The following is a 27,979-nucleotide window of genomic DNA, read 5'->3' as shown; positions in this document are numbered from 1 at the left end:
TCTTCTTCTTCTTCTTCTTCTTTAATTGTAAGAGACATACAAGCATGTAGACCTTCCGCTTTCTTTTCTTTGGAGAAAATCCCTGAGGCAATCAGGGACGTGAATAAGCTCAGAACGTGCGCAGTGCATAGCGAGATTTTCCAGTCAGATTAACTGAAAGTGTCATTTGTATGGGTGGTGAGTTAATGAGGTTCAGGTATACTACATCTGTAACTATAGCAGCTGAACAAGATCCGACTGAGGTCTCTGGTTGACAGTCAGGGGGCATTCCATGAATTTTTCACCCTGTACAAATAGAGTCCCTATGGACACTCTCTAAGATTTTATTCCACGCTTCTTAATAACCCCTTTCACTTGCGGATCATGGTTAGTTGACTAGTCGTTCCACTATTCCCCCCATTATCATGCCCCCGTCGACAGGGGGTGGTCCCAGTGTGCCGGTGTGATTGCAGGTCTTCTTCTTTGTTACTGGTTGCTTTTGTTTGTTCATGGCTTTTAGTTGCCTGTGTGGGTTTCGTTTAGTGCTGTCAACACATTCACTTCCACTTCACTGCACACACACACACACACACACACACACACACCCACACACACACACATAAACACAGGTTGAGACAGTGTGTCTCTGAGCCTATTCCTGGCCAAGTACCGTTTACAGTTTTTGTACTGGTTTTGCACAATGGTTATGGCAGCAGTAGTTTTGGATTATACTGACAGTGACACTCTCTCTCAGCAGGTCTTCTTGACAGGTTTAACGATTGTGTTGTAGAGTGATGTAACCGAAGCCAAAGTTCAGCTGATAATCTCGTGGTTACCTGGCACTGGAATGAGGAAAAAAGTTGCCAAAATCCATCCATATGACAAAGTCCCCCAATGTGAAAGAGACCCTGAGGCTACCGAAGAGAAGGGAGGGGAAAGAGGGAGGGAGGGAGGGAGGCGTGTGTTCAGAGAAGAGAGAGACAGAGAGCATAGCATGAAACGAGAGATTATGAGTCTGCAAGAGAGAGAAAGTAAAGTAAGACAAGGCAGAAAAGAAAGGGAGGAAGTCTGATAAGCAGGCAGCGGAAATGTGTTTGTTGTTTGATTAGGTCCAGCCAGTGTCTATTTATTCATCCAGAGACAAATGCTATGAGTGTGCTTGGGGAACAAAAACGTTATGTGTCCACTCTCAGGATCCAGCTGTCAGCACCCACATCTGGAAGAGTCTCACACAACACCACTACACAGAGGAAGGTCTGGGAAAGACCACCCAACTCTGGTAAGCTTGTGTTTCTCTATATACTTCACTTGAGGTTAATATGTTGTGCTAATATGATACGCTTGTGCTTTTTGTTGTATATCACGCCATTGACAAACTTAATAGTAATAGCAAGGAATGAAACATTTTGGGGATGTGATGTTACAGGGAAATTATCAACGACTGAATGGTGTAATGCCGAAGTGGATTCTTTTCCAAGCATAGCATGTCCTGAAGTGTTTTATTCCTCTTATACTACAGTAATTTGCCAAATATGAAATGTTTTTATTAATTAAAGTTTAAAATTTTTAAAAAATTTTAAAGGACAGTGGCTTAGTGGTTAGCACATTCGCCTCACACCTGCAGGGTCAGGGGTTCAATTCCCACCGTGGCCCTGTGTGTGTGGAGTTTGCCTGTTCTCCCCGTGCTGCGAGGGTTTCCTCCGGGTACTCCGGTTTCCTCCCCCAGTCCAAAAACTTGCATGGTAGGCTGATTGGCATGTCTAAAGGGTCCGTAGTGTATGAATGGGTGTGTGAATGTGTATGTGATTGTGCCCTGCGATGGATTGGCACCCTGTCCAGGATGTACCCTGCCTTGTGCCCCATGCTCCCTGGGATAGGCTCCAGGTTCCCCGTGACCCTGAAAAGGATAAGCGGTATAGAAGATGGATGTTACATTTAATGTTAATGAACATGCATGAAACCAGTTCCTGTTATTACCGATATTAGATCGTTCCATCAACAAGGAAATTTTTCCTTTTTTTATATATATTTCTTTTAATTGTTATGTTACCAGGAAACTATAAAGTGTAAACCTCTCAGTCCCGAAAACTCTCCCACGTTGTAAAATGTGTCCTAACAGAAACCGTCACCATATCAACAATTCTACACTTGTCTTTGTTAAATTACATCTTTAATCTGTTTATTATTTGTCTTAGATTACTGTATGTCGAGCATCTACCATGCATATCCCCGATGATAGAAACGATAACATATTAGAACGAGCGCATTAATGTATACCTGCGATTTGAAGCTAGAACTATTGTCAGAGCTGTTGCTAAAGAAACCTTCTGACCAATCAGAATCAAGAATTCAACTTCAACTTGCTTTAATGTGATATATCATTTAACATTGACATGCACCGTCGAAAGTGAAGGTACCTGCAGAGGTTCTTCTGAGCGATGCTAGAGAAGACAATTATGCTAAAGAAGCTTTTTATTGATGAACCTTTAGCCTTTTATGTTGGTTCCACCATAAATTCCACCAATTCCATCTTTTCACCTTTTTGGGAAAGGATCTTTAAGGTAGAAAAGTAGTTATTTAGTTTAGTGTGGCAACAACAAAGTTGTTCTTCTATTAAATTGCTGTAAATTACTTTTTTTCTTCTTTTTACTTTTATTTCTAAGTTTAAACCCAACTGTGCGCCTGTTTGTTTATATAGATGTTCATAGCATTCATGTTAGCTTTTTGTTTTTGTTTTTTTACTTTGGCTGTATACTGAAATCTAACAAAGCATATTGTTTAGGTATGTTAATGTTCATACAGGCTTCAGGTTGTTCAGGTCAGTGCGGGAAATCCTGGTACTATTTTTGACTCAAAGCTTTCTTCCCTGCAGGTTCTACATGTGTAAAATATTATTGCCGTGACTGAGTTACTGTAAATTTCAAAGCTGGAATTTACACAATTTCCCCTGACATCGTTTGTAGCTGAGACTTATTTGTTCTTAAGTTTGCTTCCTAACTTTTTACTGTACAAATAGCATGGACAAAACTGTTCAGACTTTCTGATGTGGTGTTTGACAATATGAGACTATATGAAGTGGTATCTGAGTATATGAGACTATATGAAGTGGTATCTGAGTATATGAGACTATATGAAGTGGTATCTGAGTATATGAGACTATATGAAGTGGTATCTGACACTATATGAGACTATATGAAGTGGTATCTGAGTATATGAGACTATATGAAGTGGTATCTGACACTATATGAGACTATATGAAGTGGTATCTGACACTATATGAGACTATATGAAGTGGTATCTGAGTATATGAGACTATATGAAGTGGTATCTGAGTATATGAGACTATATGATGTGGTATCTGAGTATATGAGACTATATGATGTGGTATCTGACACTATATGAGACTATATGAAGTGGTATCTGACACTATATGAGACTATATGAAGTGGTATCTGAGTATATGAGACTAAATGAAGTGGCATCTGAGTATATGAAACTATATGAAGTGGTATCTGACACTATATGAGACTATATGATGTGGTATCTGAGTATATGAGACTATATGAAGTGGTATCTGAGTATATGAGACTATATGAAGTGGTATCTGAGTATATGAGACTATATGATGTGGTATCTGAGTATATGAGACTATATGAAGTGGTATCTGACACTATATGAGACTATATGAAGTGGTATCTGAGTATATGAGACTATATGAAGTGGTATCTGACACTATATGAGACTATATGAAGTGGTATCTGACACTATATGAGACTATATGAAGTGGTATCTGAGTATATGAGACTATATGAAGTGGTATCTGACACTATATGAGACTATATGATGTGGTATCTGAGTATATGAGACTATATGATGTGGTATCTGAGTATATGAGACTATATGAAGTGGTATCTGACACTATATGAGACTATATGAAGTGGTATCTGAGTATATGAGACTATATGAAGTGGTATCTGACACTATATGAGACTATATGATGTGGTATCTGAGTATATGAGACTATATGATGTGGTATCTGAGTATATGAGACTATATGAAGTGGTATCTGAGTATATGAGACTATATGATGTGGTATCTGAGTATATGAGACTATATGAAGTGGTATCTGAGTATATGAGACTATATGATGTGGTATCTGAGTATATGAGACTATATGAAGTGGTATCTGAGTATATGAGACTATATGAAGTGGTATCTGACACTATATGAGACTATATGAAGTGGTATCTGAGTATATGAGACTATATGATGTGGTATCTGAGTATATGAGACTATATGATGTGGTATCTGAGTATATGAGACTATATGAAGTGGTATCTGAGTATATGAGACTATATGATGTGGTATCTGAGTATATGAGACTATATGAAGTGGTATCTGAGTATATGAGACTATATGATGTGGTATCTGAGTATATGAGACTATATGAAGTGGTATCTGAGTATATGAGACTATATGAAGTGGTATCTGACACTATATGAGACTATATGAAGTGGTATCTGAGTATATGAGACTATATGAAGTGGTATCTGAGTATATGAGACTATATGATGTGGTATCTGAGTATATGAGACTATATGAAGTGGTATCTGACACTATATGAGACTATATGAAGTGGTATCTGACACTATATGAGACTATATGAAGTGGTATCTGACACTATATGAGACTATATGAAGTGGTATCTGAGTATATGAGACTATATGATGTGGTATCTGAGTATATGAGACTATATGAAGTGGTATCTGACACTATATGAGACTATATGATGTGGTATCTGAGTATATGAGACTATATGATGTGGTATCTGAGTATATGAGACTATATGAAGTGGTATCTGACACTATATGAGACTATATGAAGTGGTATCTGACACTATATGAGACTATATGAAGTGGTATCTGACACTATATGAGACTATATGAAGTGGTATCTGACACTATATGAGACTATATGATGTGGTATCTGAGTATATGAGACTATATGAAGTGGTATCTGAGTATATGAGACTATATGAAGTGGTATCTGAGTATATGAGACTATATGAAGTGGTATCTGACACTATATGAGACTATATGAAGTGGTATCTGAGTATATGAGACTATATGAAGTGGTATCTGAGTATATGAGACTATATGATGTGGTATCTGAGTATATGAGACTATATGAAGTGGTATCTGAGTATATGAGACTATATGAAGTGGTATCTGACACTATATGAGACTATATGATGTGGTATCTGAGTATATGAGACTATATCAAGTGGTATCTGACACTATATGAGACTATATGAAGTGGTATCTGACACTATATGAGACTATATGAAGTGGTATCTGAGTATATGAGACTATATGAAGTGGTATCTGAGTATATGAGACTATATGAAGTGGTATCTGAGTATATGAGACTATATGCAGTAGTCTATGCAGTAGTATGCAGTATAGTGCAGGAAATCCTGGTACTATTTTTGACTCAAAGCTTTCTTAGCTGCAGCTTCTACATGTGTAAAATATTATTGCCGTGACTGAGTTACTGTAAATTTCAAAGCTGGAATTTACACAATTTCCCCTGACATCGTTTGTAGCTGAGACTTATTTGTTCTTAAGTTTGCTTCCTAACTTTTTACTGTACAAATAGCATGGACAAAACTGTTCAGACTTTCTGATGTGGTGTTTGACAATATGAGACTATATGAAGTGGTATCTGAGTATATGAGACTAAATGAAGTGGTATCTGAGTATATGAGACTATATGAAGTGGTATCTGAGTATATGAGACTATATGATGTGGTATCTGACACTATATGAGACTATATGATGTGGTGTCTGAGTATATGAGACTATATGAAGTGGTATCTGACACTATATGAGACTATATGAAGTGGTATCTGACACTATATGAGACTATATGATGTGGTATCTGAGTATATGAGACTATATGAAGTGGTATCTGAGTATATGAGACTATATGATGTGGTATCTGAGTATATGAGACTATATGAAGTGGTATCTGAGTATATGAGACTATATGAAGTGGTATCTGACACTATATGAGACTATATGAAGTGGTATCTGAGTATATGAGACTATATGAAGTGGTATCTGAGTATATGAGACTATATGATGTGGTATCTGAGTATATGAGACTATATGAAGTGGTATCTGACACTATATGAGACTATATGAAGTGGTATCTGACACTATATGAGACTATATGAAGTGGTATCTGACACTATATGAGACTATATGAAGTGGTATCTGAGTATATGAGACTATATGATGTGGTATCTGAGTATATGAGACTATATGAAGTGGTATCTGACACTATATGAGACTATATGATGTGGTATCTGAGTATATGAGACTATATGATGTGGTATCTGAGTATATGAGACTATATGAAGTGGTATCTGACACTATATGAGACTATATGAAGTGGTATCTGACACTATATGAGACTATATGAAGTGGTATCTGACACTATATGAGACTATATGAAGTGGTATCTGACACTATATGAGACTATATGATGTGGTATCTGAGTATATGAGACTATATGAAGTGGTATCTGAGTATATGAGACTATATGAAGTGGTATCTGAGTATATGAGACTATATGAAGTGGTATCTGACACTATATGAGACTATATGAAGTGGTATCTGAGTATATGAGACTATATGAAGTGGTATCTGAGTATATGAGACTATATGAAGTGGTATCTGACACTATATGAGACTATATGAAGTGGTATCTGAGTATATGAGACTATATGAAGTGGTATCTGAGTATATGAGACTATATGATGTGGTATCTGAGTATATGAGACTATATGAAGTGGTATCTGACACTATATGAGACTATATGATGTGGTATCTGAGTATATGAGACTATATCAAGTGGTATCTGACACTATATGAGACTATATGAAGTGGTATCTGACACTATATGAGACTATATGAAGTGGTATCTGAGTATATGAGACTATATGAAGTGGTATCTGAGTATATGAGACTATATGAAGTGGTATCTGAGTATATGAGACTATATGCAGTAGTCTATGCAGTAGTATGCAGTATAGTGCAGGAAATCCTGGTACTATTTTTGACTCAAAGCTTTCTTAGCTGCAGCTTCTACATGTGTAAAATATTATTGCCGTGACTGAGTTACTGTAAATTTCAAAGCTGGAATTTACACAATTTCCCCTGACATCGTTTGTAGCTGAGACTTATTTGTTCTTAAGTTTGCTTCCTAACTTTTTACTGTACAAATAGCATGGACAAAACTGTTCAGACTTTCTGATGTGGTGTTTGACAATATGAGACTATATGAAGTGGTATCTGAGTATATGAGACTAAATGAAGTGGTATCTGAGTATATGAGACTATATGAAGTGGTATCTGAGTATATGAGACTATATGATGTGGTATCTGACACTATATGAGACTATATGATGTGGTGTCTGAGTATATGAGACTATATGAAGTGGTATCTGACACTATATGAGACTATATGATGTGGTATCTGAGTATATGAGACTATATGAAGTGGTATCTGACACTATATGAGACTATATGAAGTGGTATCTGACACTATATGAGACTATATGAAGTGGTATCTGAGTATATGAGACTAAATGAAGTGGCATCTGAGTATATGAAACTATATGAAGTGGTATCTGACACTATATGAGACTATATGATGTGGTATCTGAGTATATGAGACTATATGAAGTGGTATCTGAGTATATGAGACTATATGAAGTGGTATCTGAGTATATGAGACTATATGATGTGGTATCTGAGTATATGAGACTATATGAAGTGGTATCTGACACTATATGAGACTATATGAAGTGGTATCTGAGTATATGAGACTATATGAAGTGGTATCTGACACTATATGAGACTATATGATGTGGTATCTGAGTATATGAGACTATATGATGTGGTATCTGAGTATATGAGACTATATGAAGTGGTATCTGACACTATATGAGACTATATGAAGTGGTATCTGAGTATATGAGACTATATGAAGTGGTATCTGACACTATATGAGACTATATGATGTGGTATCTGAGTATATGAGACTATATGATGTGGTATCTGAGTATATGAGACTATATGAAGTGGTATCTGAGTATATGAGACTATATGATGTGGTATCTGAGTATATGAGACTATATGAAGTGGTATCTGAGTATATGAGACTATATGATGTGGTATCTGAGTATATGAGACTATATGAAGTGGTATCTGAGTATATGAGACTATATGAAGTGGTATCTGACACTATATGAGACTATATGAAGTGGTATCTGAGTATATGAGACTATATGATGTGGTATCTGAGTATATGAGACTATATGATGTGGTATCTGAGTATATGAGACTATATGAAGTGGTATCTGAGTATATGAGACTATATGATGTGGTATCTGAGTATATGAGACTATATGAAGTGGTATCTGAGTATATGAGACTATATGATGTGGTATCTGAGTATATGAGACTATATGAAGTGGTATCTGAGTATATGAGACTATATGAAGTGGTATCTGACACTATATGAGACTATATGAAGTGGTATCTGAGTATATGAGACTATATGAAGTGGTATCTGAGTATATGAGACTATATGATGTGGTATCTGAGTATATGAGACTATATGAAGTGGTATCTGACACTATATGAGACTATATGAAGTGGTATCTGACACTATATGAGACTATATGAAGTGGTATCTGACACTATATGAGACTATATGAAGTGGTATCTGAGTATATGAGACTATATGATGTGGTATCTGAGTATATGAGACTATATGAAGTGGTATCTGACACTATATGAGACTATATGATGTGGTATCTGAGTATATGAGACTATATGATGTGGTATCTGAGTATATGAGACTATATGAAGTGGTATCTGACACTATATGAGACTATATGAAGTGGTATCTGACACTATATGAGACTATATGAAGTGGTATCTGACACTATATGAGACTATATGAAGTGGTATCTGACACTATATGAGACTATATGATGTGGTATCTGAGTATATGAGACTATATGAAGTGGTATCTGAGTATATGAGACTATATGAAGTGGTATCTGAGTATATGAGACTATATGAAGTGGTATCTGACACTATATGAGACTATATGAAGTGGTATCTGAGTATATGAGACTATATGAAGTGGTATCTGAGTATATGAGACTATATGATGTGGTATCTGAGTATATGAGACTATATGAAGTGGTATCTGAGTATATGAGACTATATGAAGTGGTATCTGACACTATATGAGACTATATGATGTGGTATCTGAGTATATGAGACTATATCAAGTGGTATCTGACACTATATGAGACTATATGAAGTGGTATCTGACACTATATGAGACTATATGAAGTGGTATCTGAGTATATGAGACTATATGAAGTGGTATCTGAGTATATGAGACTATATGAAGTGGTATCTGAGTATATGAGACTATATGCAGTAGTCTATGCAGTAGTATGCAGTATAGTGCAGGAAATCCTGGTACTATTTTTGACTCAAAGCTTTCTTAGCTGCAGCTTCTACATGTGTAAAATATTATTGCCGTGACTGAGTTACTGTAAATTTCAAAGCTGGAATTTACACAATTTCCCCTGACATCGTTTGTAGCTGAGACTTATTTGTTCTTAAGTTTGCTTCCTAACTTTTTACTGTACAAATAGCATGGACAAAACTGTTCAGACTTTCTGATGTGGTGTTTGACAATATGAGACTATATGAAGTGGTATCTGAGTATATGAGACTAAATGAAGTGGTATCTGAGTATATGAGACTATATGAAGTGGTATCTGAGTATATGAGACTATATGATGTGGTATCTGACACTATATGAGACTATATGATGTGGTGTCTGAGTATATGAGACTATATGAAGTGGTATCTGACACTATATGAGACTATATGAAGTGGTATCTGACACTATATGAGACTATATGATGTGGTATCTGAGTATATGAGACTATATGAAGTGGTATCTGAGTATATGAGACTATATGATGTGGTATCTGAGTATATGAGACTATATGAAGTGGTATCTGAGTATATGAGACTATATGAAGTGGTATCTGACACTATATGAGACTATATGAAGTGGTATCTGAGTATATGAGACTATATGAAGTGGTATCTGAGTATATGAGACTATATGATGTGGTATCTGAGTATATGAGACTATATGAAGTGGTATCTGACACTATATGAGACTATATGAAGTGGTATCTGACACTATATGAGACTATATGAAGTGGTATCTGACACTATATGAGACTATATGAAGTGGTATCTGAGTATATGAGACTATATGATGTGGTATCTGAGTATATGAGACTATATGAAGTGGTATCTGACACTATATGAGACTATATGATGTGGTATCTGAGTATATGAGACTATATGATGTGGTATCTGAGTATATGAGACTATATGAAGTGGTATCTGACACTATATGAGACTATATGAAGTGGTATCTGACACTATATGAGACTATATGAAGTGGTATCTGACACTATATGAGACTATATGAAGTGGTATCTGACACTATATGAGACTATATGATGTGGTATCTGAGTATATGAGACTATATGAAGTGGTATCTGAGTATATGAGACTATATGAAGTGGTATCTGAGTATATGAGACTATATGAAGTGGTATCTGACACTATATGAGACTATATGAAGTGGTATCTGAGTATATGAGACTATATGAAGTGGTATCTGAGTATATGAGACTATATGAAGTGGTATCTGACACTATATGAGACTATATGAAGTGGTATCTGAGTATATGAGACTATATGAAGTGGTATCTGAGTATATGAGACTATATGATGTGGTATCTGAGTATATGAGACTATATGAAGTGGTATCTGAGTATATGAGACTATATGAAGTGGTATCTGACACTATATGAGACTATATGATGTGGTATCTGAGTATATGAGACTATATCAAGTGGTATCTGACACTATATGAGACTATATGAAGTGGTATCTGACACTATATGAGACTATATGAAGTGGTATCTGAGTATATGAGACTATATGAAGTGGTATCTGAGTATATGAGACTATATGAAGTGGTATCTGAGTATATGAGACTATATGCAGTAGTCTATGCAGTAGTATGCAGTATAGTGCAGGAAATCCTGGTACTATTTTTGACTCAAAGCTTTCTTAGCTGCAGCTTCTACATGTGTAAAATATTATTGCCGTGACTGAGTTACTGTAAATTTCAAAGCTGGAATTTACACAATTTCCCCTGACATCGTTTGTAGCTGAGACTTATTTGTTCTTAAGTTTGCTTCCTAACTTTTTACTGTACAAATAGCATGGACAAAACTGTTCAGACTTTCTGATGTGGTGTTTGACAATATGAGACTATATGAAGTGGTATCTGAGTATATGAGACTAAATGAAGTGGTATCTGAGTATATGAGACTAAATGAAGTGGTATCTGAGTATATGAGACTATATGAAGTGGTATCTGAGTATATGAGACTATATGATGTGGTATCTGACACTATATGAGACTATATGATGTGGTGTCTGAGTATATGAGACTATATGAAGTGGTATCTGACACTATATGAGACTATATGATGTGGTATCTGACACTATATGAGACTATATGAAGTGGTATCTGAGTATATGAGACTATATGAAGTGGTATCTGACACTATATGAGACTATATGATGTGGTATCTGAGTATATGAGACTATATGAAGTGGTATCTGAGTATATGAGACTATATGAAGTGGTATCTGAGTATATGAGACTATATGAAGTGGTATCTGACACTATATGAGACTATATGAAGTGGTATCTGAGTATATGAGACTATATGAAGTGGTATCTGACACTATATGAGACTATATGAAGTGGTATCTGAGTATATGAGACTATATGAAGTGGTATCTGACACTATATGAGACTATATGAAGTGGTATCTGAGTATATGAGACTATATGAAGTGGTATCTGAGTATATGAGACTATATGAAGTGGTATCTGACACTATATGAGACTATATGATGTGGTATCTGAGTATATGAGACTATATGAAGTGGTATCTGACACTATATGAGACTATATGAAGTGGTATCTGACACTATATGAGACTATATGATGTGGTATCTGAGTATATGAGACTATATGAAGTGGTATCTGACACTATATGAGACTATATGAAGTGGTATCTGAGTATATGAGACTATATGAAGTGGTATCTGAGTATATGAGACTATATGAAGTGGTATCTGACACTATATGAGACTATATGATGTGGTATCTGAGTATATGAGACTATATGAAGTGGTATCTGAGTATATGAGACTATATGAAGTGGTATCTGACACTATATGAGACTATATGATGTGGTATCTGAGTATATGAGACTATATGAAGTGGTATCTGAGTATATGAGACTATATGAAGTGGTATCTGACACTATATGAGACTATATGAAGTGGTATCTGACACTATATGAGACTATATGAAGTGGTATCTGAGTATATGAGACTAAATGAATTGGTATCTGAGTATATGAGACTATATGAAGTGGTATCTGAGTATATGAGACTATATGATGTGGTATCTGAGTATATGAGACTATATGAAGTGGTATCTGACACTATATGAGACTATATGAAGTGGTATCTGACACTATATGAGACTATATGAAGTGGTATCTGAGTATATGAGACTATATGAAGTGGTATCTGACACTATATGAGACTATATGATGTGGTATCTGAGTATATGAGACTATATGAAGTGGTATCTGAGTATATGAGACTATATGAAGTGGTATCTGAGTATATGAGACTATATGAAGTGGTATCTGACACTATATGAGACTATATGAAGTGGTATCTGACACTATATGAGACTATATGAAGTGGTATCTGAGTATATGAGACTATATGAAGTGGTATCTGAGTATATGAGACTATATGATGTGGTGTCTGAGTATATGAGACTATATGATGTGGTATCTGAGTATATGAGACTATATGAAGTGGTATCTGACACTATATGAGACTATATGAAGTGGTATCTGACACTATATGAGACTATATGAAGTGGTATCTGACACTATATGAGACTATATGAAGTGGTATCTGACACTATATGAGACTATATGATGTGGTATCTGAGTATATGAGACTATATGAAGTGGTATCTGAGTATATGAGACTATATGAAGTGGTATCTGAGTATATGAGACTATATGAAGTGGTATCTGACACTATATGAGACTATATGAAGTGGTATCTGAGTATATGAGACTATATGAAGTGGTATCTGCGTATATGAGACTATATGATGTGGTATCTGAGTATATGAGACTATATGAAGTGGTATCTGAGTATATGAGACTATATGAAGTGGTATCTGACACTATATGAGACTATATGATGTGGTATCTGAGTATATGAGACTATATCAAGTGGTATCTGACACTATATGAGACTATATGAAGTGGTATCTGACACTATATGAGACTATATGAAGTGGTATCTGAGTATATGAGACTATATGAAGTGGTATCTGAGTATATGAGACTATATGAAGTGGTATCTGAGTATATGAGACTATATGCAGTAGTCTATGCAGTAGTATGCAGTATAGTGCAGGAAATCCTGGTACTATTTTTGACTCAAAGCTTTCTTAGCTGCAGCTTCTACATGTGTAAAATATTATTGCCGTGACTGAGTTACTGTAAATTTCAAAGCTGGAATTTACACAATTTCCCCTGACATCGTTTGTAGCTGAGACTTATTTGTTCTTAAGTTTGCTTCCTAACTTTTTACTGTACAAATAGCATGGACAAAACTGTTCAGACTTTCTGATGTGGTGTTTGACAATATGAGACTATATGAAGTGGTATCTGAGTATATGAGACTAAATGAAGTGGTATCTGAGTATATGAGACTATATGAAGTGGTATCTGAGTATATGAGACTATATGATGTGGTATCTGACACTATATGAGACTATATGATGTGGTGTCTGAGTATATGAGACTATATGAAGTGGTATCTGACACTATATGAGACTATATGAAGTGGTATCTGACACTATATGAGACTATATGATGTGGTATCTGAGTATATGAGACTATATGAAGTGGTATCTGAGTATATGAGACTATATGATGTGGTATCTGAGTATATGAGACTATATGAAGTGGTATCTGAGTATATGAGACTATATGAAGTGGTATCTGACACTATATGAGACTATATGAAGTGGTATCTGAGTATATGAGACTATATGATGTGGTATCTGAGTATATGAGACTATATGATGTGGTATCTGAGTATATGAGACTATATGAAGTGGTATCTGACACTATATGAGACTATATGAAGTGGTATCTGACACTATATGAGACTATATGAAGTGGTATCTGACACTATATGAGACTATATGAAGTGGTATCTGAGTATATGAGACTATATGATGTGGTATCTGAGTATATGAGACTATATGAAGTGGTATCTGACACTATATGAGACTATATGATGTGGTATCTGAGTATATGAGACTATATGATGTGGTATCTGAGTATATGAGACTATATGAAGTGGTATCTGACACTATATGAGACTATATGAAGTGGTATCTGACACTATATGAGACTATATGAAGTGGTATCTGACACTATATGAGACTATATGAAGTGGTATCTGACACTATATGAGACTATATGATGTGGTATCTGAGTATATGAGACTATATGAAGTGGTATCTGAGTATATGAGACTATATGAAGTGGTATCTGAGTATATGAGACTATATGAAGTGGTATCTGACACTATATGAGACTATATGAAGTGGTATCTGAGTATATGAGACTATATGAAGTGGTATCTGAGTATATGAGACTATATGAAGTGGTATCTGACACTATATGAGACTATATGAAGTGGTATCTGAGTATATGAGACTATATGAAGTGGTATCTGAGTATATGAGACTATATGATGTGGTATCTGAGTATATGAGACTATATGAAGTGGTATCTGAGTATATGAGACTATATGAAGTGGTATCTGACACTATATGAGACTATATGATGTGGTATCTGAGTATATGAGACTATATCAAGTGGTATCTGACACTATATGAGACTATATGAAGTGGTATCTGACACTATATGAGACTATATGAAGTGGTATCTGAGTATATGAGACTATATGAAGTGGTATCTGAGTATATGAGACTATATGAAGTGGTATCTGAGTATATGAGACTATATGCAGTAGTCTATGCAGTAGTATGCAGTATAGTGCAGGAAATCCTGGTACTATTTTTGACTCAAAGCTTTCTTAGCTGCAGCTTCTACATGTGTAAAATATTATTGCCGTGACTGAGTTACTGTAAATTTCAAAGCTGGAATTTACACAATTTCCCCTGACATCGTTTGTAGCTGAGACTTATTTGTTCTTAAGTTTGCTTCCTAACTTTTTACTGTACAAATAGCATGGACAAAACTGTTCAGACTTTCTGATGTGGTGTTTGACAATATGAGACTATATGAAGTGGTATCTGAGTATATGAGACTAAATGAAGTGGTATCTGAGTATATGAGACTAAATGAAGTGGTATCTGAGTATATGAGACTATATGAAGTGGTATCTGAGTATATGAGACTATATGATGTGGTATCTGACACTATATGAGACTATATGATGTGGTGTCTGAGTATATGAGACTATATGAAGTGGTATCTGACACTATATGAGACTATATGATGTGGTATCTGACACTATATGAGACTATATGAAGTGGTATCTGAGTATATGAGACTATATGAAGTGGTATCTGACACTATATGAGACTATATGATGTGGTATCTGAGTATATGAGACTATATGAAGTGGTATCTGAGTATATGAGACTATATGAAGTGGTATCTGAGTATATGAGACTATATGAAGTGGTATCTGACACTATATGAGACTATATGAAGTGGTATCTGAGTATATGAGACTATATGAAGTGGTATCTGACACTATATGAGACTATATGAAGTGGTATCTGAGTATATGAGACTATATGAAGTGGTATCTGACACTATATGAGACTATATGAAGTGGTATCTGAGTATATGAGACTATATGAAGTGGTATCTGAGTATATGAGACTATATGAAGTGGTATCTGACACTATATGAGACTATATGATGTGGTATCTGAGTATATGAGACTATATGAAGTGGTATCTGACACTATATGAGACTATATGAAGTGGTATCTGACACTATATGAGACTATATGATGTGGTATCTGAGTATATGAGACTATATGAAGTGGTATCTGACACTATATGAGACTATATGAAGTGGTATCTGAGTATATGAGACTATATGAAGTGGTATCTGAGTATATGAGACTATATGAAGTGGTATCTGACACTATATGAGACTATATGATGTGGTATCTGAGTATATGAGACTATATGAAGTGGTATCTGAGTATATGAGACTATATGAAGTGGTATCTGACACTATATGAGACTATATGATGTGGTATCTGAGTATATGAGACTATATGAAGTGGTATCTGAGTATATGAGACTATATGAAGTGGTATCTGACACTATATGAGACTATATGAAGTGGTATCTGACACTATATGAGACTATATGAAGTGGTATCTGAGTATATGAGACTAAATGAATTGGTATCTGAGTATATGAGACTATATGAAGTGGTATCTGAGTATATGAGACTATATGATGTGGTATCTGAGTATATGAGACTATATGAAGTGGTATCTGACACTATATGAGACTATATGAAGTGGTATCTGACACTATATGAGACTATATGAAGTGGTATCTGAGTATATGAGACTATATGAAGTGGTATCTGACACTATATGAGACTATATGATGTGGTATCTGAGTATATGAGACTATATGAAGTGGTATCTGAGTATATGAGACTATATGAAGTGGTATCTGAGTATATGAGACTATATGAAGTGGTATCTGACACTATATGAGACTATATGAAGTGGTATCTGACACTATATGAGACTATATGAAGTGGTATCTGAGTATATGAGACTATATGAAGTGGTATCTGAGTATATGAGACTATATGATGTGGTGTCTGAGTATATGAGACTATATGAAGTGGTATCTGACACTATATGAGACTATATGATGTGGTATCTGACACTATATGAGACTATATGAAGTGGTATCTGAGTATATGAGACTATATGAAGTGGTATCTGACACTATATGAGACTATATGATGTGGTATCTGAGTATATGAGACTATATGAAGTGGTATCTGAGTATATGAGACTATATGAAGTGGTATCTGACACTATATGAGACTATATGAAGTGGTATCTGACACTATATGAGACTATATGAAGTGGTATCTGAGTATATGAGACTATATGAAGTGGTATCTGAGTATATGAGACTATATGAAGTGGTATCTGACACTATATGAGACTATATGAAGTGGTATCTGAGTATATGAGACTATATGATGTGGTATCTGAGTATATGAGACTATATGAAGTGGTATCTGAGTATATGAGACTATATGAAGTGGTATCTGACACTATATGAGACTATATGATGTGGTATCTGAGTATATGAGACTATATGAAGTGGTATCTGAGTATATGAGACTATATGAAGTGGTATCTGAGTATATGAGACTATATGCAGTAGTCTATGCAGTAGTATGCAGTATAGTGCAGGAAATCCTGGTACTATTTTTGACTCAAAGCTTTCTTAGCTGCAGCTTCTACATGTGTAAAATATTATTGCCGTGACTGAGTTACTGTAAATTTCAAAGCTGGAATTTACACAATTTCCCCTGACATCGTTTGTAGCTGAGACTTATTTGTTCTTAAGTTTGCTTCCTAACTTTTTACTGTACAAATAGCATGGACAAAACTGTTCAGACTTTCTGATGTGGTGTTTGACAATATGAGACTATATGAAGTGGTATCTGAGTATATGAGACTAAATGAAGTGGTATCTGAGTATATGAGACTATATGAAGTGGTATCTGAGTATATGAGACTATATGATGTGGTATCTGACACTATATGAGACTATATGATGTGGTGTCTGAGTATATGAGACTATATGAAGTGGTATCTGACACTATATGAGACTATATGATGTGGTATCTGAGTATATGAGACTATATGATGTGGTATCTGACACTATATGAGACTATATGAAGTGGTATCTGACACTATATGAGACTATATCAAGTGGTATCTGACACTATATGAGACTATATGAAGTGGTATCTGAGTATATGAGACTATATGATGTGGTATCTGAGTATATGAGACTATATGAAGTGGTATCTGACACTATATGAGACTATATGATGTGGTATCTGAGTATATGAGACTATATGAAGTGGTATCTGAGTATATGAGACTATATCAAGTGGTATCTGACACTATATGAGACTATATGAAGTGGTATCTGAGTATATGAGACTATATGAAGTGGTATCTGACACTATATGAGACTATATGAAGTGGTATCTGAGTATATGAGACTATATGAAGTGGTATCTGACACTATATGAGACTATATGAAGTGGTATCTGACACTATATGAGACTATATAAACAATCATGGGCGTCTGTGGGCTCATGAATGTGGCAGAGGGCATATAGCACTTTCCTCCGAGTGCGATATGCTGCCCTGTGGAGCAGCATGAGCAGCAGTTCAAAAGGATATGGTTGGCTAGCTTCATGTATCTCAGAGGAAGCATGTTTCAGCCTTCAACCTCCGTTGTTGGCTGCTGCGGTCTGATAGGAGAAAGCTGACTGGTGGGCGGGAATTGTTAGTTCTCTGATGTTTTATGAAATTGTTTACGTACAAATGGTGCCATTGACTCAAGTTATTTCAAGTGAATTTAACGAGGCAATATGCCCAATTTGCCAGAGCCTTAACACCCTGCAGTTCTCACCTGGTGTCACGCTGAAGATAAGTAGGGCTCAGCCTGGCCAGTATCTGGTTGGGAGACCTCCTAGGGGAAAAGTAAGGTTGCTATTGGAAGTAGTATTAGGAAGGTTAGCAGGTGGTGCTCACCGTATGGTCTGTGTGGGTCCTGCTGAGAGACCCAAAGTGAAAGAATGGGATATATATATGTATATATATATTTATAATTTATTCAGATAGCCTTTAAGAACGCCTTTGACAAAAGAAGAATGTATTGAAATCATTCTCGTGGCTGTATCGGGAAGCTATCGCAAGGTTGCGATGGAGTTTAACAAGAAACATGGAAAGCACATCGCGCACGACACAAATATATTAATGAATTCAAAAATTCTGGGAGCGTTGCGGACCGACCAAGAAGTGGACGTCCACCAACATACACTAAAGAAAGAACAACCGATGTGGTGCTGGCGAACATAGTCCTCTATGTATGGACAATTTTGGGACACCCTGTAGATTGGACACGAAAAGTGAGCATGTGAGTTGAATTAGAACGGTCGGGTCGGAAATACATGTGGCTGTAACAATGGAGAACAGCGTCAGTAGTGACTATATTCACTGGATGAGGAAATTTGGTGATTTACTTCATATTTGGGGAATTAAACCTTGAAGAAACTTACTGAAACTGAGTCGATTTCGAAAAAACTGCCCAAGAAATCAGTGTGCGAATGCGAAATGTTTCAGGGAAGAGGTGTGTTTATAGCTGCAATCAAAATTATTCAACTCCCATTGGAAAATGTACAGACTTTCAGCTGGTTGCGATGAACAAATCAAACTATAGAGATACTAGAGATCCAGATCCTTTCTGCCTCTGGATGGAGCTCAAATCTTCTTTAATTCCAGACTGCTGGGACTACGGCTGCTCCTAACGCCATACAGACTTCATATAAATCCATAATGAACTTTTTCACACTATCTGTTGTTACCCAGATGAGGACGGGTTCCCTTCTGAGTCGGGTTCCTCTCAAGGTTTCTTCCTCTTAAAACATCTTAGGGAGTTTTTCCTCGCCACCGTCGCCACTCAGTGGCTTGCTCAGTTGGGATAAATTCGCACCTTTAATATTTGTATACCGTGTTGATATTTCTGTAAAGCTGCTTTGAGACAACGTCTATTGTAAAAAGCACTATACAAATAAAATTTAATTGAATTGAATTGCATCTTTAGTACTTAGTAGAGCGTCCTTTTACTGTTATGACCCGCTGCAAACGAGATGCAGAGCTTCTGGCAACGTTCCTGAGGAATCTTCTCCCGTTCCTCACGAGCAATGGCCTCCAGTTCAGTAATATTCTTGGCTTTGCGTGCATTCGTTTTGTTGAACTATCTCCGTTGCTTTTGTTTGATTTGTTCATCGCAAACAGCTGAAAGTCTGCAAATTTTGACAATAAACCTGATTTGCAGTGGGGGTTGAACCATTTTGATTGCAGCTGTATATTAAAGACAGATGTGAGTCAATTGCAGATACGTATAGAGAGATCTAATCTGAGCATGTAAATAGAATTGTTCGATGAAACTTGAAATGTGATTGTAGGAAATGGGTAAAAGTGAATTAAAATGTTTGTGAGTTTTTATTTTATTGGAGAATAATCTAGCTCTGATTGCAGGGGGCCAACATTTTCGCTCTAATGAAACACCTGTAGCACACGATATATACGATTAATGCAAAGTTTAACTGGAAGTCTTTAATAAAGCACTCATTTAGAATCTCATTAAGACCCGAGAGTCTTTATTGAGCGTTAAATACCAAGATCTAGGTCTTCCGTTGCAGGCTGTCTGAGAGGCAGGGGGCGAAAAAAATAGAAGAAAAAAAAAAAGAAACAAAAAAGAGGCCCGGGAAGGCATTAGCTCTTGTTTTTTCTACTATAAACCTAAAATAAAACGGCATTTTCTTGAATGTAGGAGCACCTACAGGACACTTCATCTCCTTTTTTCGCATGTAGGGAAGCCTGTAGGGCTCTGCATCTCGTGTTCTCTACTGGAAGGGCAACCTAGAGGGCACTTCATCATGTTTTTTTTTTTTTTTTCCATTTGAAGGGTAGCAATTAGGGTACGTCATCACATTTTCTCCACTGAAAGAGCATTTTTGTGGCATTTTGTTCAGTCATGGGGGTAAAGGTGGAGGCAGTCATGCCCCAAACACCACCCCCTGAACAACTTTGCCAGTGCTTATCTGATACTGATTATCTTTCTTTGACGAAATTTTACTCTGTTTCTTTTTGTTTTGTCTATCCGTCGGGCTCAAACTATAATAAAACGAAGGAAACTGCAGGTGGCTGTCAGTGGAGACAAAATAAATGTGATCACAGACAAAATAAACCTCACAGCACGGAGGCCTCCGTCATCTCCAGACCAGCAACTTGCAGGATGACTAATGGGGGGGGGATAAATCCTGTAAAATACACTAAACTTCATAATTGTACCACATTACCACTGAATTCTCGATTCTGATTGGACATTAATTTTCTAGAACAGCAGCACTGACAGTAGTGCCTACTGTAATTCAAATCACAGCTTTAAATTAATGCACCTGTTTGACTACGTTTTCGTTTCTATAGCAACAACGCACGCATGGACTTGTGTGGTAGGCGCTTCATGTAAATGGATAAATAAAAAAAACGTGCAGTTGTTGATATGGTGAATATATTTCTACAAGGAGACGTTCATTGTGAATTTTTGGACATCAGGTTTGATGCTCTGAGCTTATCCTTCTCTTATCTCTCAATCTACTGAACAAAGGAAACAACAATGAGGACACGCCAATTTTCCTTGAACCTCTGCAGGACTGTGTGGCTGACAGAGGAAGTGACATCACATTAAGGGGCATCATCACAGGGAGTCAGCCAATTAGGGTATCCTGGCTGCATAATGGTGAGTACAGAAATATTTTTTTTTAACCTAATCTGATCAGCAGTTTCTGCCATGCACTAAATGTAAACATTTTTATAAATAACATTAAACTTGATATTATTATTATTATTATTATTAGTAGTAGTAGTAGTAGTAGTAGTAGTAGTACTAGTATTAGTATTAGTATTATTATTATTAGTGGGCCAAGCACCAAAGGTGCATAGGCACCTTATTGTTATTCTACCTTTTCTTATTATTATTCCTCCTCCTCTTCTTCTGGCCACGGTGTCTGTGGTAGCCCGTAGAACCATCTGGTAAAAAGTTGTGAAATTTGGCCCTCTGACTGGCGCAGGATCTAAAGAACATTCTGATTCTGACCAAATTTGGGCCAAGTGCTGCCAATGCTTTAGCGCCACCATCAGGTCAAATTTGGACCTAATTTGTAAGTACGTTTATGGTCATGACTTTTGAATCATGTGTCCAAAGGTCTCTGGATTCCCTATGTCGAGACGAATTCAACACAATCTATGACATCAATGTGCCCTTAATTCCCTTAATGCGTTATGCTCTTAATATACCCAAGATGTTTTGTGGCAGTAACAACTTTCATTTTTTTCCTTATATCATTTGAGGAATTTGTGCTAAATTCACAGTTCATTTTTCCTACAATTTCCTGGAGTGTGATGAAGTGCACGCACACCAACATCTTAAATTCAACTGTACTTCTTATCGACTATCTTGGATTTAGTCATAATTTAGCCAAATTATGTCCAATCAACACCAAATTTGGCATACATCATATTCAGACCAACCTGGACAAAAGGTGCCAAAAGAATGTTGATATTCCAAATGGTTCGCCTGTAATCTGCCAACAAATCTGACAGCCGCCAAACAGGAAGTGAGGTTGTATCTCAGCAACAACCATGCACACTGAAACAAATTTTGGTAGGCAACTTCTGGACCATGCCATAAGGCAATGCATCAAATTTCGTTGAAACACCACATACTGATCAAAAGTTACAATAACATAAAATGCTTCCTTTTCTACTGCCATTACGGCTACTCCTCCTCCTCCTCCAAATTTTGTCTAATCTTCAACAAATATGGCTCACATCATCTTGAGACCTGTCTAAACAAAAGTTATCAAAGGAAATCTCAAAACTATTTTTCCATAATGGGCTAGCAAATGAGTGAAACTACAAATCATTCTGGAGTCCCTTTCCTATCGTAATGGCTGTGCTTTCCTGTGATTGCTTATGCAACAGTTGTAGCATGACTGCGGCTCAATTAAACTGGGTGTTTGGCCCCCGAAAATGCTGCCTGCATCTTTAATTCTTCTTCTTCTTTTTATTATTATTATTATTAGTAGTAGTAGTAGTAGTAGTAGCAGTATGACAGCTATTCTTTATTTGTGAACACCTTTTTAGCATATACCTTTTTATTGTAATATATTATTATACTACAGTGTCACTTTACTTAGTCAGTTAATTTGCACAGCTACCGTGTGTATCTGAATGACAATATCCATAATAATATGAGATCTTGGGACACAGATTCGACAGAAATAATTAGGAAAAACTGAGCGTTTTTAATTAAATGTATCACAGGATATTACTGTGTAAACACTGTGCTTGGCAATGGTAGTCATAGTTTTGGAGATTAATACAGGGTTTGGGAGAGTCAGATTACACTGGGTTCACTGAACACTGAGCAGATGTCGATTGGCTGCTGGACTGGTTTGGACTCACAGCCCTGGCAACCTACAGTTCATGTTTTCTAGCAAATGACTCGATGTTGACCTTGGTTTTGAAATTGTGAGAAAGGAAGCAGTGGTGTAATAAAAAACAAAGAGGAAGGAAACTTGAAAGGGCACTGCGTCTTTTTGATTATTAGATAGCGGTATTGCTACATTGGTGTATAGCAACAAAGCCACTTGAGCTTGAACTACATTCTTGGCAGAAGAAATTGGAAATGTTTTCACAATTCATGTTTGTACATCTGTATAAAGTGACAGAACACTTGAGGGCATGTGTTAGTGATGATACATGAACTCGAGTGTTATTCAATCTATAAATGATGTGACTGCGTGAAATTACAATCTTCTTGCGAAATAATATTTACTGCCTGACAGGCGTAGACAGGAAGCAAATAATCAGCCCGGGAAATTATCTTCCAAAGTAACAAATGGGTGCAAGTGCATCACCTAGTATACATAGGGCTACATTATGGTCGAATATATACTCATCGGTCACTTTATGAAGTCTCTAGAACATTCTCTAGTACACAGAGTGGAGCCAAAAAACTAAAAACATCCAGTGATTGGGACTTCTATGGGTGGACATGCCTTGTTGATGAGAGAGGTCAGAGGAGAACGTCCAGAGCTGACGGGAGGGATATGGTAACTCAAATAATCATTCTTTACAACCGTGGTGAGCAGAAAAGCATCTCAGAATGCACAACACGTCGAACCTTGAAGCCACAACAGCAGAAGACATCGGGTTCCACTCCTGTCAATTAAATAAACAGGAATCTGACACTACAGTCAGTACGTTTACGTGTACAACAATAATCCGATATGAACCCTATTAAGACGCTACTCTGATTAAAAAACTAGCAGGTAAACAGAGATTATTGATGACCTTAATCCGAATAAAGTCGTACTCGAAGTAAACACGAATGGAATTAAGACGTGTGGAGTATTTCCTGTTTTAGTCGCATTATCGACGTGTGTTACAGACACGTACACACCTTAATCACACTGTTAACGTCGTGTGGGAGTTTTCACCGCGTTTTGCGACAGGACACGTGCTCACACGGCAGCGCTCAAACGTTTGACGGCAAACAAGAGAGCACGGCTGCGTCCGAAAAACTTACCTACTATATAGTAGGTGAAATACATGTGTTTCGGCTACTATATAGACGGTAAGTACGCGGTTTGGGACGCAGCCCACGGCTTCAAGAAGTCTTGTATTTGCACGTACAGCACGACTAATAATTAACTGCACTCGAAGCGTTCGTAAAATTAAAAATGAAACACCCAAAACTGTATACGGTCCCATAACGAAGTGGAACTGTATGCCGATACGTGAAATTCTGGAGGGAACGTCGGACGGCGTGGCGCGGGGACGTAATGACGTGTACCGTTAATCGATCTACGTTCTATAACACGTAAAACGTGAACAAGAAAGGAATATTCTAAAAGCGACTCATGTAAACACCTTATCCACAATATTATACGTCTTATTCAGAATAAGGTCAACAATTAGATTACCGCTGTCCATGTGAACGTGGTCAGTGTGGACAGATCCATCAAATTTGGCCAGGTGAAGATTGGAAAAAGATCAGGCGACATCAGAATCACCAGCAGCCAATTTGGAGTTAAAAATGTTGCCGCATCTTCCAACATAGATACTTCTTGACTTCTTTTCTTTTCTCCACACGGCTTTTCTGCTTTTTCTCCAGCACTGTCTACTCTACATGCTTCCACAAACACAGGAAACTCATTAGATCTTAGAAAACCGATCTAATTGCAAGTAAGGTTTCTGATTGGTGGCGTCATGAAGCGGCCTTCCAGGAAAAGGTTATTAAATCCTGAATGCCAGAAACCGGAAATGTTTGGTCCCTTTGTCATTAACCCTGTCCCCCCCCCCCTTTATTATTTACACGAGTTAACCTTTATCCCTTTGCTCTTCATTCTCTCTCTGTTTCTCTCTCAGGTCAGATGGCTCGATTCGCTAAATCCTCATTCGTCAGTGGAGAGGCGAGGCTAGTTGTTAGGAAATGTGTCCCAGAGGACGCTGGAGCTTACACTTGTGTAGCTGAAAATGCTGCAGGAAAAACATCCAGCAGCTCAGCGGTGTATGTCAGAGGTAACACACACGCGCACACGCAACGACGACGACGACGACAGCTGTTAGGACTTTACAAAGAAGACGTTGTGCTTCAGTGACTTTCTGAACAAAAGCTGACACGCTTCAAGATCTCTCTGTTTCCTTGTCAGCCATAACTTCAGTCTTGTCCTGGTTTCTGTTTTTCGAATGCTTGTGTTTGGGCGTAATATATTGTATATTCATGATTTGACATGAAATGGCCACTGAGGTTTCTTACCCTTGAGTAAAAAGATGCCCCCATGGACTTATCTTTACACCACACACTCTTTAGTTGAGTTTGTCTGTAAATAAAATCCACATCCTGGTGTCCTATCACGTCTCATCCTTATTTCCTCTTTCCTTTTCTCAGAAACGTCCGTCGCCGCCGCAAACAATCACGCACGTTCCTCTTCTTGTACCTCTGTTTTGGCAACTTGGGTCTCACATGAGACCGGTTTAGAGGACATCAGTGTGTTCAGAGGCTCGCAGTCACCTCAAAGTCCTCAAACACCAACAAGCCCGAGAGGTGAGTGTTCTGTTCTCACACCCGTTTGGTTTAGTATGAAGAACAAATCATTTACATTTATTCATTTAGCATTTTAGGGGTTAGTCAAGTGTTCACGGAAGAGGTGGGTCTTTAGCCGTTTTTTGAAGATAGTGAGAGATTCTGCGGTCCGGATTGAGATCGGAAGTTCATTCCAACAGTGATGGACGGTTAGTGTGAAGGTTCTGGAAAGGGAGCTTGAGTAGGCGCTACTAAACGTCGGTCGTTAATCGATCGCAGATTGCGTGAGGGAACGTAAACCTCAAGGAGAGTGTGAAGGTGGGGCGGTGCTGTTCCAGACAAGGTCTTGTAGGTGAGCATCAAGGCCTTGAATTTGATCCGGGCGGCTACAGGAAGCCAGTGGAGGGAGACAAATTCCACAAAATTACACAGTATCGTTTTTGTTTTAACGTCGCTAACAACTTGCAGTACTAGTACAAGACTTCCGTATCTTCCTGAAAGCACATCCAGTTGTTCAGTGATGTCACACTGACACATGAGTCATGTGACTGTCTATAAATATGAGTGTCTTCGATGTGTCAAAAACAGACGGCACATCACGACATCGCTAAATATACGATAACTGTTATATCTACAACACAAACAGTTCCTTCCTTGTGTAAGGAATAAAACACTTGGAGTGATACACGTGAAAATAAGCAACGACGGCGCGACGCGATGAGACATATTAAGCGGCGTTACTGTTACCACCCCGAAATGATTTTCCTACAGTATAACAGCACATCCTGCTGCTTTGTTTTTGATTCCTCTTATACCACAGTAGTCTGTGAACAATAACAAGGTTTTATTTTTTAAAGAACGACACGAACAATACTTTTTTTATCGGTTTGCAGTACATGGAACCTGTCCTGGTAAACCGCTGTATGGTCTTGGCCATCGTGCTGCAGCTCAGTGTCAGGGTCTTGGCAATCTTCTTATAGCCTAGGCCATCTTTATGTAGAGCAACAATTCTTTTTTTCAGATCCTCAGAGAGCTCTTTGCCATGAGGTGCCATGTTGAACTTCCAGTGACCAGTATGAGGGAGTGTGAGAGCGATGACAGTGTTGTCACATGAAAAGATATCATCGTATATTTACAACAATGTGAGGAGTGTACTCACTTTTGTGAGATACTGTATATATATATATATATATATATATATATATATATATATATATATATATATATACATATGTATATATGTATATGCACACATACATATAATAGTTATATAGTTATATATAAACATAGTTTTATATATATATATATATATATATATATATATATATATATATATATATATATATATATATATATAGATATATATTGCTTTTTAAAGCGTTTCATACCACAGAGCTCAAATACCAGTTATGTTGCTCTGTTATGCATAGTTGTACTGTTCCCTTTTATGGGACGTGCAGTTGAGCCACATGCACATCACACACACACACACACACACACACACACACATTCGCATCTCTAACCCCTCCCCTGACCGTTTGTGTATTTTATCATCTGTTCTTCTTCCCTACGGCTCTCAGAGCTCCCGGTGAAGAGGAGAAGCAGCTCAGGGACAGGTAAGACCACTCCACCACTCCTCCTCCATCTGTTTCTTTAATCCTATCACCTTACAATACTCTCTCTCTCTCTTTTTT

General features: G+C 37.0%; 1 protein-coding gene across 1 annotated transcript in view; it reads left to right on the top strand.

Moving 5' to 3' along the window:
- Positions 1–955: 955 nt before the first annotated feature.
- Positions 956–27,979, top strand: part of mylk5 (myosin, light chain kinase 5) — a 44,672-nt gene continuing 17,648 nt past the window's right edge. The window contains exons 1-5 of the mRNA XM_053676419.1: positions 956–1,258; positions 21,801–21,932; positions 25,628–25,780; positions 26,151–26,306; positions 27,866–27,901. Coding sequence (XP_053532394.1) covers positions 1,129–1,258; positions 21,801–21,932; positions 25,628–25,780; positions 26,151–26,306; positions 27,866–27,901 — 607 coding nt within the window. The 5' untranslated portion in view covers positions 956–1,128. The remainder of the gene's footprint in view (positions 1,259–21,800; positions 21,933–25,627; positions 25,781–26,150; positions 26,307–27,865; positions 27,902–27,979) is intronic.

The sequence above is a fragment of the Ictalurus punctatus genome, chromosome 2, assembly GCF_001660625.3.
Source record: "Ictalurus punctatus breed USDA103 chromosome 2, Coco_2.0, whole genome shotgun sequence".
NCBI classification, from domain to species: domain Eukaryota; kingdom Metazoa; phylum Chordata; class Actinopteri; order Siluriformes; family Ictaluridae; genus Ictalurus; species Ictalurus punctatus.
This window is presented reverse-complemented; position numbering and strand designations above follow the sequence as displayed.